Source organism: Cnephaeus nilssonii (assembly GCF_951640355.1).
Source record: "Cnephaeus nilssonii genome assembly, chromosome: 13".
NCBI lineage: Eukaryota > Metazoa > Chordata > Mammalia > Chiroptera > Vespertilionidae > Cnephaeus > Cnephaeus nilssonii.
The window spans coordinates 16,161,609-16,179,026 of record NC_137084.1 but is presented as its reverse complement, the minus strand read 5'-3'; the positions used below and the strand labels follow the sequence as shown (position 1 = coordinate 16,179,026).

The 17,418-nt window shown below is 58.1% G+C and overlaps 1 protein-coding gene across 4 annotated transcripts; it reads left to right on the top strand.

The window, feature by feature from the left end:
• Positions 1-530: 530 nt before the first annotated feature.
• On the top strand, positions 531-16,166 carry CHST1 (carbohydrate sulfotransferase 1). 4 transcript variants are annotated; one of them, XM_079786988.1, is made up of 5 exons: positions 943-966; positions 1,479-1,565; positions 12,140-12,269; positions 12,958-13,031; positions 14,112-16,166. In XM_079786988.1, exon 5 carries the CDS (start codon positions 14,154-14,156, stop codon positions 15,390-15,392), a length of 1,239 nt encoding a protein of 412 aa, XP_079643114.1. In that variant the 5' UTR covers positions 943-966; positions 1,479-1,565; positions 12,140-12,269; positions 12,958-13,031; positions 14,112-14,153; the 3' UTR covers positions 15,393-16,166. The 4 variants fall into 4 exon arrangements, with proteins under 4 accessions (XP_079643113.1, XP_079643112.1, XP_079643115.1 ...); XM_079786987.1 differs by lacking the exon at positions 1,479-1,565 and having other exon boundaries at positions 531-966; positions 12,146-12,269; XM_079786986.1 differs by lacking the exon at positions 1,479-1,565 and having other exon boundaries at positions 531-966.
• Positions 16,167-17,418: the final 1,252 nt, after the last annotated feature.

Below are 17,418 nucleotides of genomic sequence, written 5' to 3'. Positions count from 1 at the left end.
CTTGACCCAGCCCAAGAGGCACAACTGGAGTCAGTCCTTCCCATACCTGAGAAGTGAAAGGGTGGGGGATGGGCTGGGGTGTGTGTTGGGGTATTGGCGCTGGAGGGTGGTTGGCTCTCGTTCTGGGTTCCGGAGTTCCTCCAGCCGGACTGGGGGGTGGGCGCTCAGGCGAAGGCGTTCGAAGAGCGCCCTCGGTGCGGGGTGGGTGGGAGGGCAGGGGAAGAGGTGCTGGTGCGCAGCCTGCGTCCTCGCTCGCCGGCCTTCCAAAACCTGGGGTGTGGGTGTGGCTCCCCTCCCGCGGGGTGGGAGGGGGCTGGCACAGGGGCTGGCCTGCGGAGGGGGTGTCCGCAGCGCCGGTGGCTGGGGCAGAGCGGGGGTTAGGGGGCGGGAGCGGGCAGGACCGCGCGGGGAGCGGAGGGCGCGCGCTGGCGGGGTGGGGAAGAGCAGGGGGCGGGCTGCCACCGAGGGGCGGGCGGCTTTGGGGGGGTGGAGCCGGGACCGCAGCTCCCGCTGCTCGGATCGGCGCTGTAGCCGCCGCCGCTGCTGCTGCTGCCGCCGCCGCCGCTGCTCTGGGCTCGGGACTCGGGACTCCAGGCGGGCGGCAGGCGCTCGGCGAGGCTCCGGTGCCGCGGCTGCTGCTCTTCTCCGGTGCCCGGGGCTGCGGCGCTCTGGGACCCGGCCGCTGGCCCGGCGCCCCTCCGTTCGGGTCCCCGGTCCCGCGCCTTGCCCCGGAGAAAGCACTCCGCCAGCTGAGCCGCCCGGGCTCGCGCCCTCGGGCCATGAAGTGGGGCCCGTGAGGGGCGCGCGGAGGAGGTGGAGGAGAGGGAGGCCGCGGAGGAGTGCGCGGGAGGCGCAGGATGCCGCCGCCACCGCCGCCGCCCGCCGACCCGGGGCGAGCCTGACTCCAGACCCGAGGATGGAGCCTGCGCTGGGCGCTGCGGCGGCTCCCGGTGCGCCCCCGACCAGGTATCGGCCGGGCCCGGCTGCTCCCGGGGCGGGCGGGCGCCGACACTCGCTGCAGCAGCCGGGAGGGGCGCGGGAGTAGCGGGAGACGCCCCTCGGCTCGGGGACAGTCGCTACGGGCGGTGCGGGGCCGGGGGACAGCAGCGTGTTGGGCGCAGGACGGCTCCCCGGCTAGCGGCGAGCGAGCCCCGCGATCACCCTAGCCCACCCGCCCCCATCAGGGCGGGCAGCAAACTTGAGACGCGCGGCGGCGGCGGAGAACTCGGGGGCTCACTGTCCCGCAGCCTGCCCGCCTCCGAGCTGCTGAGTCGCCTGGAGACCCTGAGGTCCCCACACCTGCACCAACTTTCCAAACCAGGGCTGCACTCAGAGTCAGGGGGCGGCCCCTCCTGATTGCGGCTCCCAGTCCCGGCTCCGCACCCCCCACGACCACTTTGCCGTGGGCCCCCGGGCCCGGATATGGTGCAGGGCCCCCCATGGGAAGCCAGAACCAGCCTCCCACTCTTCCCCCGCAGGACTCTGGGGCACCCTTCCCAGGCTCTAGGAACCCAATGCCTGCCTTCACAGTAACAGCCCAGAACAGCCTGGCCGGGAAGCCCATGGTAAGACCCCAGGGTCCTCCTGGGGTGGCATCTTGGTGGCCTGATTTGCTATGCCACAGGGTGACCCTCCCCCCATCCCGGACCTGCCCTTTCCCGGGACTGACTCCTCATCGCTGGTGCAGGTTTTCTTCGGTGGATTTAAACACTGCTCCTAAGCGGGAGGCTCCTAAGAAGGGCGACTGGGGAGTCCAGGTGCCAGAGGATGGGTGCCGTTGACGGAGAGGTGGAGGCAGGAGATGGGAAGGTGGATGTCCAGTCAAGGACAAACATTGAGCCCAGCATCTTTCCGGGGGCTGGTAAGGGCGGGGGGCCGGGGGACCTAGGACTGTGGCCAGGAGGTGGGTACCCAGGCTGGGAAGGTAGCTGCTTTGGCAAGCCAAAGGAAGCAGTAGGTATAGGAGGCAAGCAGGTGGGGACTGAGTACAGGTACCTGCCCCTAGGGGTTCCTCAACCCCTCCAGTAGGGCCAGGTGCCTCAGGCAGAGAGCTTACCTGGGCAGGCAGGTCCCAGACTCCAGTGCTCAGCAGCTGGGGACAGCAGCAGGCATCACCATGACCCTGTTTCTTTTCTAAGCGCTCGCACTCACCGTCATGACTCACACATTGGATTCACCAGGGAGGTATCAAGCCTCAACCTCTTTTCTTCCCTTCCCTCCTGGGTCTTCAGAGAGCTGCCAGGAAAGGAGGGGGCAGATTTGGGGGCCTTAGTCCCCTGTGGAAGGCCAGGAGCCTGGTGCTGCAAACTTTCATTTCTCTGCTATTGTCACAATCAGGGCAAGTGAATGGCCATTGGTCAGGCCAGGGTGGAGGGCAAGTGAGAGGAAGTCTCTGCTAATGATCCCACTAACCCTGTGGTGGGGGACTGGTGGGGGGGCGGGGGAGAGGGAAGGTAGGCTTTGAAATCATGGCCAGTGCCTGCTCCCAGCACATAGGCTAACACCCAGCCTCCTTATCTCCATGCAGAAAGAAACACATTTCCCCCCTAAATTCCAAATTTCCCTCTTTGCTGAATATTGCAAAGCTCTTGGCCAGAGGTTTCCTTCTTGGCATCTGAAGTCGGGCTTCTCTTGTAGACAGCTTCCCTTCTCCCCAGTCCCCCGCCCCCTCTGCCATTTGAGGTCCTCATTAGGAGGAATGTAGAGCCCCCTTACCTCCTGCCTCCCCCCCATAGGGCCCTAGTTGCATGGGAAGGCTGGTGGGGATGGCGCCAATGTTGGAGTGTGTGTGCCAGCTGTGCACACATGGAGGAGGTGTACATCTGTGCTCCACTGAGTCTGCAGGGGACCCAGATGTTAGGCTCTCACTGGGGGGGCCAGGCTTACGCCCCCTTCTCCATGCCTACTTCCCTGTCTTTCTCCCTTGCCCACTGTGTCTCTCTACTTTTCCAACTCACTCTGCATTGGTGCGGGGAGGGAGCATTTGATATTCATAATCTGGTTCAGAGAAGGTCCCGAAGCCCTGAGTCACTGTATGGTTTCCATGGAAACAGACTTGTTCAGAGGACTCGGTGTAGTGCGGTGGTGGTGGGGAAGAGGGAAACATATAGTAGAATCAGGCTCCACAAGTGTGGCAGGAGTTGGATCAACTCCCTTCAAGGGGGCCAGGGAGAGGCTGGGCAAGGCTCTGGGGGCCCCAACGGAGGGGCTGCTTATCCCACCCATTGGGGTCTCCTATCAGGAGCTGCTCATCTCCCCTGTGGCTCTTGGCAGGCCGCTGCTTCTCCCATGGGCCTTCTGTCTAGGTGCTAAGGCTCCTGGCTGCTACTCTATGCCTCGGTTTCCCCCTCTGTGAAATAGAGAAAAGAGCACCTACCTCAGGGCTGCTGTGAAGGTCAAACATGTTACTATAAAGAGCACACTCTGAATGGAGCCATAGTAAGTGTTCATAAGTGTCACTTCTACCAATTCAGGGCGTTGGAAGACACTCCCCCAGCACATTCATCTGGAGCCATCCTCTGTGTCCTGGTAGGTGGTCTTGACATCTGGCAGGCTTTGGAAGAGCTGCCCTCAGCAACCTGGTGCACCCCCAGCTGGGAACCAGCCGTCCATTTCTTCCTCCCACGGAGCATTTATTTAGGTTGCTGGGGGCCTGGCACCATGCTAGGGAGCCCTGGCTCCCGTTGAGACCCCACCAGTCTAGGAGCTTTATGGGAACAAATCCAAGTCCAGATGAATGGGCAGCTTCCTGCCTTAGCTCGCTTGGTATCGGGGAGAGGGAGAGGGGAGGCGAGTCCCAGCTCTGAGGACAGAGAGAAGGGATGGGGGCAACTTCCCTTGATCCCGGAGAGGCCAGTTCACTTGGCTGGGAAGGCGTCTCCCTCTTGATGATCTGCCCAAGAGGGATCAGGAAATCTCAGAAAAGGAACAAACCCTAACCTTCTCCCCCGCTCCCCACTCCCCCTGCTCAGGTTAAACCTCTATCACGTAAGTGTTCCCAGCATACCATACAGGTCTGGACAGGCTCAGGGCTCCCGCCTGTCCCACCAGCAGGCGGGGAGAGGGGCCTGCCCACCGCTGCTGCTTACCTGGGGCAGTGGCTCCGGGACATTCTGGGTCCTAGTGATGGCTCAGCCAGCGTCTCCCTCACCAGCCCTCTCCATGCTGCCCGGCCCTCCCTGGCCTGCAGACAAGCCCTGCTCTTTGTGTCACTGCTCCTCTCCTCCCGTAAGGTGGGCTTCAGCTCCAGGCTCCCATCACTGCCAGCTCTTAGAGCTGCAGGGCATCCTTCCTGTCCACCAGCCCCATTTTACAGATGGGAAAATGAGATTCTTGAAACCGGTGTGCCTGCTTGGCTAGCCGTGGCCGCTCCCAGCTCCACACAGCCCTGGGATGCCCTTCCCTCTTCCCTGGCTCTCCAGGTAGCCCCAGATGCTGGCCAGCACCCCGCTTCCCTCCCCCCAGACTCTCAGTTTCCTGCCAAGTTCTCCCCTCCCAGGTCTCTCTGGACTGTTCTGCTGTCCTCATTGGTGTTCACAACACCTTCCAATGTAATATCCTCTGCAAATTTCATTAACGGACTGTTTACTCCCTCTCTCAGGATCATTAATGAAGATGTTAGATAAGATCTGACCCAGGCTGGGTCTTGGCAGCCCTGCCCCCGCTTCCAGACTCTGTCCCTCAGTCCTTCATCCTGTACTTGCCTCCTCCACTTGGGACCCTGGGGACCTGCCCCCTCCTGCTTTTGGCCACATGACAAGTGCTTAGGGCCAAGTCTGTTTGAATTAATTTTGTAAGATTACTCGGGGCGCTATATCAAATGCTTTGCTAAAAATCAAGATATATTACCCTGCCTGCATTTCCTTCATCTACCAGTCTTGTAATTCTATCAAAAAAGCTATCAAGTTTGTCAGGCATGATTTGTTCTTTATAAATCCCCACGGTGCCACGTGGGGCACAGAGTTCCCGCGCTTTCTCAATGTTGAGAGATTCCCTCTTTGTGTTTGCTCCTTGATTAGAGCTGGGAATTGTCAGGATGCTTACTTGTCTCCTCCTCGGGGATGGGGAATAGGGCACAGCCCTTCTCTACTCTGGTTCTCTGCTGGGGGAGGTAGTCTGGGGTCCCAAGTTGGGCACCAGGGGTGATGGGTGGTGGAGGGAGGGCTTGGTGCTCACCCTTATGGATTCTGCAGGCAGATGAGGCGACAGACAAGTCTGATGCCAACATTCGAAGGTATCATTAACTGAGTAATTGCCGTGTCCCAGGAAGTATGCTAAAAGCGTGATGGGTGAGGGGATCTCATTTAAGCCCCTCACCTGCCCTTGGAGGTGGGCTACTGGGGCTCAGAGAGAGTCAGGCTGCCCAGGACCCGAGGTCTGGGTTCCACACACTGCCGAGTTTCCTGTAAGCACTTACGGGGTATGTACAGGACCAGGGAGCTGCTTGGGTGGTTCAGATCAAGGGTATTAGGAGGTCAGAGGGGAAGGAATAAAAACCTGTAGGGAGAACCTCGGAGGGTGAGGACTTCGCGGCATCTGCACGTTGCACACAGAGCCCATAGTCTGAACGCAGTTCCCACCCTGCCACCTCCCAGCTGTGGGAGCAAGTCCCTTAGCCTCTGTGAGCCTTGGTCCCAACCTGTGGAATGGGTCCCTGGTGAGCAGCTGCCATTATGTCTACTTCTGCAGGTCCCTGTTGATGTAGGGGCAGCAATACTCAGCAGTTGTCATGTTACCAATGGGTGGCTCTCCCTAAGGCTTGTCCAGGCGACAGAGGAGTGACGGGTTGAACTGTGCTGGCATCCGTGTGACCAGCTGAGGGCTGGGGGGAGGGGGGGGAAGTTCTGAGCTTAAGGGGCAGGAGGGCCTTCTCTGGGCCTTGAGCCCAATCCTGAGCCCCAGTCCAGACCAGTCAGGCCAGGTGGTAATGAAGACGTGCTTGGTGTCCTCCGGCTGCATAGGCTCTCAGCACTCCTGGGCTCCTGGGCCACGAAGGCACCCACTCCTCCCTGGACTCTCCTAGCCAGCCCTGAGCCCCAGGCTGCGGAGCGGAGGTGCGCTGGCTGCTGCCTATCAGGTGCCACACCAGGCAGGTCCCTTCTAATCTGTGATAATCTTCCTTTTTGCCCTTCAGCTCGGGAGAGAACTGTCAGGGAACCAGGCAGGAAGGGCCACTAACAGCCTCCCACGTCTCCAGCTGACACCCAGGGACCTGATCCTCAGAGATGGTCGGTCAATGGGTATTTGTTGGAGCCCAGGTCTGGGCTGGGGTAAATGCTGAGGTTAAGGTGGGCACCAGTGTGTCCTGCACTCCTTGCCCCTCCCTCCTGGTCTCCAGGTGCTGGGTGATGCTCTTGCTCTTGGGTGGGGTCTGGAGGCTTAACTTTGTGCTTAGGGTCAAGGCCAAGGCCAGGGCTCGGAGCTGAGCTTGAATCCTGGCTGCACCACAGATGAGCTGCGCGTGCTTGGACCAGCCCCCTCACTGCTTGTCATCTGTGAAAGATGGCCGTTGTACCTGCGGTACGGGCCCACTTGATGGGAGCAGGGACCCTGATCATCTCTGAGTATCCATTCCTGTAGCCCCTCCATCCTGTGCTAGAGCCCCAAGGGCCAGGTGAGCCTCCCACATGCCCAGCCCTCCCTTCTCCCCAGGGGCCAGCTGGGCCTTATGCAGGTGGCTCCGAGACTGGAGACCCTGAGATCCAGGGACAGATGGCCAGCCTCCCGACCCCTCTGGCAGCAGCTGCCTGTACTTGAGCTCCTATCGGTGGTTTCCCATCCTTGAAAATGGGAGGATGGGGCCGAGCCCCGGTGTCTAGGGCGTGAGGCCTCAGTACTGTTCCCACTCTGACCCTGGCTGCTGGGGAGGGGAGGGAGGACAGGAAACCAGGCCTTCTGCCCAGTGTCGGGGCAGAAGGGTTCCGCCTACCACTCGCCAGGCTGGCTCTGAGACCGGCCTGAGGGAGCGGGGCCCTTCTGACTCATCTCTCCCCCAGCGGTGCCCGGCACTCTGGGCCTTGTGCCAGGAGGTCAGTCACTCTCCCCACTGCTGGGGAAAACTTTCCTCAGGTCGGGAGCTGGGACCCCGCTGACTGGCTGGGCCCAGGGCACGACCCCAAACAGCAAGGGTCCCCAAGCACACAGGCAGGGTGAGCTTCAGTGGGGGAACCTTTCACATTCCACTTCCTTCAACCTTCCCAGGCCCCTGTTCCCTGTTTGCAGGTTAAAGTACCCCCTAAAAGTCACGCTCAGGATTCCCACTACCTGGGTACTGTTTGGTGCCCAGCACTGTGTTAAGCTGTTGGCATTCATCAGCTTTCTGTCTCACAACCCAATGATTGGAAATATTCTGTGGTCGACTGGCTCATTTCATAGGTAACTGAGGCCTGTAGAGGGCAAGTGCCTTGACCAGGGTCTCACAGTGATAAAGCCCCAGCAGTGGCAGTCAAGTCCGAACCCAGCCACCACCCAGCCTGCCTCTTCCCATGCACGGGTGTCCCCAATGTCATCACGTGTGGGCACTGGAGTGATCTGGGAAGTCAGCGGGCCAGTCCCTCCTTGTGCTTGTCTTTAGAACCAGGATTATGAGAACTCGTCCCCGCTGGAGTCACTGAAGCATGTACTGGTTCTGCCTGTGGGGTCTGTGGCTAGGCCGTGGGGCCCGGGGTCTCTAGAGATGGTACAACACAACACCATGTTTGTGTTGGTGCAGATGCTGGGGGGAAGGTCTGTAGACATCACAGTGTCAGGGGCATGACCCCCACAGGGAAGCACTCACGCCTCCAGTCTCCGTGGGCTGACCCAGGCCACGGAGGCTAAGTCTGGACACCAGATCGCCTCACCTGCGGGGTTGCATTGGCTGGATTATGTGCTGGCTCACTGCTCACCCTGAAGGATGCTCTAGGACACAGCCCCAGGAAACTTGTCCTTGGGCTTATGAGGCTTGGGGTCTGGAGGACGGGAAGACATGCTCGGGGCTCCCTAGGAGACCCTTCAGGAGAAATCTCATGCTGAATTCAGTATCGGGAATAGCTGGGTATCTCCTAAGCAGATGCTTTAATCTTCAACTCATGGATCCTCTGAAATATATCAAGGAAATATTTCCCTTTTCCCATTGGCTGCCAGGTAGCTCTGACCTATATGTGAAGCCCAGAAGTAGCTTGGCTCTTGCACACTGACCTGACTCGTATTTCTTTCACTTTCATATCCCTGTTTCTACTTTCCTCATTTCATCACCTCATTTTCTGTAGGAAGAAAAAACCTGGTGGTTTTAGTCTTGAGCAAACAAACAAACAGCGGATCAGTGCTGGCTACTACAGACGTAGGGATTATGCATTTCCTTTCTGCAGTCCCCATCCCAGAGATCTGTTTGCCAACTCCTCCCTCCCCGTCCAGTTTCCCCTGCCCCTTGCTCCAGTTCCAGGGACCCCAGAGCCTCGAGGCCCATCCATACCAGCTCCTGCGTGTGGTTAGAAATATGATATTCAGATTTTTTTCTTTGCTTTCCCTACCTCCCTAGAGCGTCACAAACTGTTTTTAGGGAGAAAAAGCTGGGAGGGCAGTCATTTCCCCAACCAGGTCCCCTTTGAGGTCTCGCTCCTTTTCGGCTCCTGCTCTGTCTCGGCAGCCCCAGCTGACTGCTGTCCTCAGTGGCCTGTCTGAGCAGACAGAGCCCCATTCTGGCAGGAAGGTGGTGACTCTGACCCCAGTGCCTTGGAAATGGGGGAGGAGAGAGCTGGCTGGCAGTGCCCCGGGGACAGAATAGTTGGCACGGTGAGGTGCCAGTGCTGATTTTTGGAGCCCCACCCTGTCATTAGTCCTCAGTTCTTAAATGGGTGGCTTCACTCCATCCCCAAAAGTTAATAAACTCAAACTGAACCAAAAGCTCAGTGTAAACTGTGCCTTTCTCGTACCCCTGTCTCCTAGTCGCTTCCCTCCCGCCACTCCCCACCCCCCACCCTGGGACTTCTACAGTTACTGGCTCAGCACAAGTTCTTTCAGTAGTTGTTTATACACACACACACACACACACACACACACACACACACCCCTGTTCAAAAGTCAGCAATGGCGATGTAATATTGCACGCGGGTTTCTGGCCCTAGTTGTTTACTTCATAGCTTGGGTAATGTGTGTGGAGCGTTCTCTGATGGAGTTAATGAGAAGAAAGTCCTAGAGTTGGGAGAGTGCTACTAGGAGAAGGTTCCTGGACCTCCTAAAGCCCACTCATGGGTGCCCCTTCTTTTCCCTAGAGGCTTAACCTCTCCAATCGTGTGTGTAAATTGTGGGCACAGATGGGTCTTTCTGGGAGGAGGGATTGTATCTCTCCAAGGAGTTTGTGGCCCAGAAAAGGCAGAGTCACTACTGTGGGTTGCATGGGATTTCATGGGCGGGGGGCGGAGGAGGGGGGGAAGGGAAGGGATGAGGCTGGGGGCAGGGTCGTGCAAATGCAGCAGAGGGCAGAGCCCCTTGTTTCTGGGTCGGACTGGGGTGGGAGGCAGAGCTGCCCAGACCTGGTATCTTCTTGGAAGATGCCTGGGGCCTTACTCCCAAAGAAGGGTCCCCCGTGTTCAGTGAGAGTGACCCTGACTCTGAGAGTGGAGTATGGGGCCTTCCTTGGGTCAGAAATGCCGTGGTCAGACCTGGGAGGCCCCTAGAGTCGCTGGATCTGTGGAAAAGCCGAGGCACAGAGACCAGGGGGGTGAGTACAAGATCACGGGCCAGGGAAAGGCAGAGGCTGTGGGCTGCCACCGCCCGTGACAGTTCAGTGTTCCCTCCCCTGCCGGAGCAGAATGAGACCAGGGAGGAGAGGTCCTCGGGATGAGGTTTGGCTGCCTGTTGCTGCTAGCCTTTTGGCGTGTGGATAAGGAAGAGGGGGTGCACAGAGCAGAGACCACAGCCAGGGTGGGCGTGTAATCATCACACCTCACTGCATCCTGCAACCTCACCTCCCCTTGGCTGCCTCCTCGCATTAAGCTGCAGCCAACCAGGCAGGAATTCTGAACCCGCAAAGACGCAGGACTAAGAGCTGCACTACACGATATGACCACCAGAGGGCAGCAGGAGAGCCATTGCAGTAGCTCAGCATGAGAAGGTAGCCGGGCTGGGAGAGGAGCCCCTGAGGAAGGGATGGTGGGCAGAGGCCTCCTGGCAGAGGTCTGGGCACAGTGGTCAGGGAGAGTGTGTGCCACAGTCAGTGATGATTTGTTCTGAGGCGTACCTCGAGATAAAACCAAATACTACATTTAATGATGATGACAGTTACATTCATTGAGTGCTTACTCTATGCTAGACACTATTAATGAATGAATCCTCACAACAGCCTTGTTAAAATTATCCCCATTTTGCAGGTGAGAAAACAGAGGCCAAGAGAGATTAAGAAACCTGGCCATCACTGGGGCTGGGGTCAGAGTCCATGTCCCAAGCCTGAGGCTGTGCCATATTCTATGCCTGGCATTGACAAAATGCTTTAAGTTCTTCGATTCTATGATGAGACCCACTTTACAGACGGGGAAACCTAGACTCGGAGACAGTGAGTCGCCGGGTCCACACACCTGCTAAGTGACATCTACGTGAGTGTGGTTCCATGGCTTGAGCTCTTGGCTCGGGATTATAGTTCTCCCATGTGGAGGTGTTTTCCACCCCTTTCCCCCACCATGCCATAATCTGTGCCCTAATATTAAGGTGGCTGCCTCGGAAATCTGAGCTTTCTGCTGGGAGGGGGAGTTCACCAAGTCTCCCACCTTCCAACAGAAGTTACAGATTCTAGGTCTAAGATTTGCCTGGATTTCAACTAACCAGAGGTAGAGGGAAGCCATGCCAGAGGCTGCTAGAAGCTCCCCTCAGGGAGGGGACCTGAGGCTCATAGTCTGGCTTGGAGGTGGAGGGCCTTGCGGAGTCCCTTGCAGTGATCAAAGCTCCCCTGGGGACAATGGGACCTGGTTCCAGGGCCTCTGTTTTTCAGGCCGCATGCCTCTAGCATACCAAGAAGGGTTGGCCAGCCCTGGCCCCTGCTCTGCCAGGCCGGCAGGACAGCAGGGGCATTTCTAGGAGGACCAGCTTCCTCCATACTGCCGTTCCCATGCCCTGGCGTTGCCCTTCTGGGGGAAAGGCGATGGCTGGCAGTGGGGCCTTTGAACGCATTCCCCTCCTTGGTACCCAGGCTGCACCTTATGAATCTGAGTCCCACTTTCTTAGGGATTTATAACATCGAGATGCTTCAGTTACTTCTGCTTCATTAGCAAAGGCGGCAGCCTCCAACCCTGCCTTAAGCTTCTCCGGGTGGGGGCGGGGAAGGAAAAAACTGGAATGGTCCCCTCCTTGCAGCATGCTCCTCTTGATTCTGTTTCTGGAACTGGAATCCTAGAGTTAAATGAAGCCTCTTTAAGGGCTCTGTTTCCTGTCCTGGTGAGGACCAAAGGGGGTGTAATGTGAGTGGAATGGGGATCAGGAAGGAGGATTCGGACATGGACTCCAGAGCACAGTGCCTGGGCTGGAATCCTGGCTCTACCCGCCTACTAGAAATTTATCAAACCTTTCAGAGCCTCAGTTGCCTTATCTGTAAAATGGGGATATTACAGCATCAGTCTTACATGGGTGGCACGAGGGTGAGATGCGTTGCTGCCTGTGAAGGGAGCATACGCCCGGGAGAAGCATCACGAATGCCCACTAAGTGCCTGCCTTCCTTCGTGCTTTTACCCATAGTGCCTGTCTCATGCTGAGCCGCGGGCAGATGTCTGCCCCCTTCTAATGTCCAGTCCCTCTCTGGCCGGTTCACAAAAGGGCTGGGGACATTGATCAAATGCATGTTTGAAGGTCAAGTATGTGTAAGCTGGAGGAACAGCAAGTCAAATCTCCTTCGAGGGAAAACAGTGTGGGCTCTGGGGAACCTGCTAGATGTGGGTTAACCTAGACGTGAGCTCAAACAGTTTTCTCCACTCTCTGTGCCTCAGCTGCCCGGGAAATGAAGCTTATACTGGCTTCCACAGGAAGTTCTTGCGAGGAATAAATGAGCTCCCAGGTACAGGGCTTAGCACGTAGGCTGCACTCAATAGATGCTAACCAAAGTAATGCTCTGAGCTTGGTGTTTTAACTTAGAATCCTTGGAGAGCATGAAGGTCACGTTTCCTTTTGCTTTGAGTTTCAGGTAGCCTTTCTCCGACGGGCGTGGTTGGCAGAAGAACCTCCCTCCCCAGCTGTCGCTTCCCGCAGGGCTCAGCATCTGGGCTGTTGCGACTGAGCTGCCCCCCAGCCCCCCCTGGAGGTGTGAGGTGAGGCCCCCCTGCCCTTGCTGATTTCCACTAACCCCCTCCTGGGTACTTACTGAACAAGTTGGAATTTGAAAGGTCAGGCTGTTCTATTGATTTAAAATGCAGAACCAGCTGGGGTTGTGCGCCCGCCCAATTTTTGGGATAAGTTTGACATTCTGTTCCATCATTAGAGGCTGAGCGCTGAGGCTGGTTGGGTGGGTCTGGTCACCAGAGCTGAACGGACACAACTAGCTAGGCCGGGAGTGTTGGTGGCCAGTGGATTTCTTTGCTGCTCCATTGTGTGATGAGTGTGTGTGGGTGCCTCCCTGGGGTGTTTTTCCATGTGGGATACCAACTCTTGGTCAGCTAGGGGTGCAAGCTTGCCAGCTCTCTGCCCACTGGGTTCTGGTGTGAGCGGAGGGACTGTGGCTGGTTAGGAGGGCATGGGTAGGTAGGTGGGGAAAGTGAGAGGAGGGGTATGATGTAGCCCAGGACTCAGAGGGCTGGATGCAGGGGGTCAGAGATGGCACTGGGTTATTTGGGGCCCTGAGTCAGTGATAGATATGGGAGAGCAGGCAGCACCTTCATCACCCAGCCTGGGGGACAGGGGGGAGTCAGAAAGCACAGGACACAGGAGAGCAGGGGTAGGAAGGGAGGTGCTGGGAGCCCACCCCCATTTACAGACCCCCTCCTCTCCCTGTCTCTGCAGTTTGCTGGCCACAGGGCTGCTGCACAGGAGACCTGGCGGCTGTGGACTCCCCAGCTCGGAGCAGCCCCTCTTTGGTGAGTGGTGGGTCCCTCCCTGCATTTGCCCTTGGAGCAGCCTCAGCCCTCCCCGAGGGCCTGCAGCTGAACTAGCCTCTCTTGGGGGGACTTCCAGATGTTCAGGTTGGCTCCTTGCCCCGAACCCTGGGCACACCGTTCATGTTCACAGCTTCCTCATCCCCATGCTTTCCTTGAGGTGCTCTTTCTGGTCCACCCCCTCCTCTTCTCTCTGGTTCTCTGGGGCCATTGCCGGGCTACCGGTGGGTCCCCGAGCTCACTCTGTGCACAGAAGGGACTGAAGGCGCGTGAGAACTGGCTGAGGTGGAGGGGCCAGTTAGCTCTGCTGTCACTGGGGGTCATCTGCCCATGGCCTGGACCGCTTCCCTCTGTGGCTGGGAGCAAACCAGGAGGACACTGGGCCTGGGAAAGGATGATTCTCAACAGCCCCTGGCCTTGTCTCTGCTCTGGGCCAGGTGACTTTTAGAGCCCCCACGGGCCCCAGGAGTCCTCTCTGGAGTAAGCTGGTCGCTGCATCCATAAGTCAGGGGATGGTGGTGGTTGACACAGTTGTCCTCAGCGGGCATGGCTGAGTGGACGCTGGCAGCTCACTGGCTCACAGAGCACCAGGGTCCTTTCCGCACGGGGCCTAGGAGGCATCTGACATGGAGCCTTCTTCCTCCAGGGGGTGAGCAGGGATGGAGGGAAGATGACCACAGGGGTCCGTTTGTGAGGGAGGAAGGAAGATGCAGGTGGGCCCAGGAGATGCCAGCAGGGGCGACAGGTGGTGGCAGGGGAATGGCCACACCCTCTATGTGGGGTTGGGGGAGTTAGTTTCTCGCCCTAAGGGCCCCACTAAGCAACTGAGAGCTTCTGCTGGGAGGCCCTGCAGCCTTCCGTCGCTTAAACCCTGCAGAACAGGGCCCAGGGAATCAGTTTGTTCAGGCCAGAGACTCTCCCAGAGAACGGTGCAGCCTAGGGTAGAGCCCTGGGCAGGGAGAAGGGGGGGACTTCCCTGCACCCCCCTGGAGTCTGACTCTTCTTCTGTGTGAGGCGCCCAAGCCTGGCTGCCCCCTGACGGCTGCCCGCCTTTGCCCGCAGAGCTCGGAAGGCGGAGCAGCAGCCCCATGAAGGTGCCCAGCCATGCAATGTTCCTGGAAGGCCGTCCTCCTCCTCGCCCTGGCCTCCATCGCCATCCAGTACACGGCCATCCGCACCTTCACCGCCAAGTCCTTACACACCTGCCCGGGGCTGGCCGAGGCGGGCCTGGCCGAGCGGCTGTGCGAAGAGGGCCCCACCTTCACCTATAACCTCTCCCGCAAGACCCACATCCTCATCCTGGCCACCACGCGCAGCGGCTCCTCCTTCGTGGGCCAGCTCTTCAACCAGCACCTGGACGTCTTCTACCTGTTCGAGCCCCTCTACCACGTGCAGAACACGCTCATCCCCCGCTTCACCCAGGGCCGGAGCCCCGCGGACCGGCGGGTCATGCTGGGCGCCAGCCGGGACCTCCTGAGGAGCCTCTACGACTGTGACCTCCACTTCCTGGAGAACTACATCAAGCCGCCGCCCGTCAACCACACCACCGACCGGGTCTTCCGCCGCGGGGCCAGCCGGGTGCTGTGCTCCCGCCCCGTGTGCGACCCGCCGCCGGGCTCCGGGGACCTGGTGCTGGAGGAAGGCGACTGCGTGCGCAAGTGCGGCCTGCTGAACCTGACCGTGGCCGCCGAGGCCTGCCGGGAGCGCAGCCACGTGGCCATCAAGACCGTGCGGGTGCCCGAGGTGAACGACCTGCGGGCCCTGGTTGAAGACCCCCGGCTAAACCTCAAGGTCATCCAGCTGGTCCGAGACCCGCGGGGCATCCTGGCTTCCCGCAGCGAGACCTTCCGGGACACCTACCGGCTCTGGCGGCTCTGGTACGGCACCGGCAGGAAACCCTACAACCTGGATGTGACCCAGCTGACCACGGTGTGCGAGGACTTCTCCAACTCCGTGTCCACCGGCCTCACGCGGCCCTCGTGGCTCAAAGGCAAGTACATGCTGGTGCGCTACGAGGACCTGGCCAGGAACCCCATGAAGAAGACGGAGGAGATCTACGGGTTCCTGGGCATCCCCCTGGACAGCCACGTGGCCCGCTGGATCCAGAACAACACGCAGGGCGACCCCGCCCTGGGCAAGCACAAGTACGGCACGGTGCGCAACTCGGCGGCCACGGCCGAGAAGTGGCGCTTCCGCCTCTCCTATGACATTGTGGCCTTTGCCCAGAACGCCTGCCAGCGGGTGCTGGCGCAGCTGGGCTACCGGATGGCCACCTCGGAGGAGGAGCTCAAGAACCCCTCCATCAGCCTGGTGGAGGAGCGGGACTTCCGCCCTTTCTCGTGACAGGGGCTCGTGGGTGGGGGTGAGGGGCACATGGTGTCGGTTTTGATAAAATGGACCGTTTTTTAACTGTTGCCTTATTTCCCCTTCCCTCTTCCGACCTGTCTTTGTGTCCTTCCTGCCCCTTGCCCACCTCCCCTCTCCCCCCACTTCCTCTGCCTCTTTTGTCTCTGAAATTTGCACTATGTCTTGGACAGGAATCACTGGGGCAGAGGGGGAGTGAAGTGGGGTACAGCCCACCCCCCACCCCACCCCATTCAGACACACGGATGTTGGGTCTCTGTGTGGACGGTGACAATGTTTACAAGCACCACACTCACACATTCACATATGTGCACACATACACACAGGCGCCCACCGGGAGAGACACCCCAAACCACACAACTTCCTGAAACTTTTGAATGGACGAGCGGTCAGGGCATGGTAGTTTTTGCACTGTCTTACTTCTGCAAGGTAAGAGGTTACTAACAAAAGGCCACCGCTCTCTAATTTATGAATGGTGTCTGTCCCTCCTCAACCCACTTCCTGCCCCCAATGCCCACTGCCCCCTTTGGAGCATAGAACTGCCCCCTCCTGCCTACCCTTGCCTGTCGGTGAGCAGGTTTTTACTGTGAGGTGAATGTGGACCTTGTTTATTTTTTCCAGACTGTGGCGATGCTGTCTGTCTGTCTGTCTGTCTGAGTCTTGTGGCTGCCCCTGGACCAGTGATGGCTGATAAATCTTATGGGTTTCTGATTGATCTTGGGGTCCATCTGTGATATTTCTTTGTGCCAAAAAGAAAAAAAAAAAGAGTGGATCAGTTTGCTAAATGAACATTGAAATGCTTTATCTGTGTTTTCTGTAAATAAAAGAGTGCAATAATGTCTGGGCGTGACTGTGGGCCATGCTGCGTGGGTGAGGGCAGGCCTGGGTGGGGTCTAGGTGCTTCTGGCTTTGGGGAGGGGGGAAGGGGTTGGAGGTGGGGATTCAGTGACTAGTCTCTGGCTTTCAGAACTCATGTCATCCTCATCACCCTCCACACTGAATTCAGGGTTTCATTCCCATTCACCAGGTGAGACCAGGCCCCTTGTAGCCAGGGGTGATATTCAAAACATGTAACAAGTGGTATGTCCAGAGGTCAGGAAGAGGTCCTGGTGACCCCCTTCCTATGCCACGTATCACTCTTCCAATTGCTGGGTCTGGGGCGAAGACAGCTGGGGAGGGGAACTTTTGAGGGATGGGTTGGGTCAGGGCAGTGGCTGCGTATCACCTGGCCCGGAAGTATCTCAGTATTTTAACAACTAGTGCAGGTGTCTACACAGGTGGAACATCAAACATGCTTATTTCCTTGGCAATCTAGCAGCTTCCTCAACTCTTATTCCAAGAAAACAGCTGGTTCCTGGGGTGGGGGCCACAGCTCTGTTGTCCTGGGATGATAAGAGTGCCTGGAATTAGGCAGCTCCTGTGGTCCAGGGCTTCCTAAGGAAACCTGGTCCTGGCCTCTGTTATATGAGTCAGGAGGGTAGAGATTCAGCCGCCATAGCAAGTACATCAGAGCTACTCAAGATGGGCTATTTTGTTTCATTCTCACGAGCAGTGCACGTGTCATAAGCTGGTCAGGACTGATATGGTGGCTCCCAGGTTGTGCGCCCAGATACAAGGGACCCTGGTTCTTTCCATGTTACTGCTGCTCCATTGTTCGAAGGTGTTGCCCTTGGCTCTGTGGTCCAAGATGGCTCACTAGGCAGTGGTAAGGAGAAAAACGAGGCACACCTCTGCCCTTTGTGAGTAAAACTCCAAAGATACAGACATTAGTTCCAGTCAAGACACATTTAGCTGCAAAGAAAGCTGGGAAATGTAGTCTTTATCTGAGAGGTCTTGACTTCAAGTGGCCAATGGGTCAAAGGCTTATCTCTCTGGGCTTCAGCTGTCTTTTCTGTAAAAAGGAGAGTATGATTTAAACCCTGTTTCAAGACCAGGAAGCTGCTATGAAAACATCTCTGTTAAGACTGGTGGGCAGGGCCTGGAGCTTTTGGGGCCCACTTCTCAG

Coding starts and splice junctions, on each gene's coding strand:
- CHST1 (XM_079786989.1), top strand. CDS start 14,154: ATGCAATGTTCCTGGAAGGCCGTCCTCCTCCTCGCCCTGGCCTCCATC.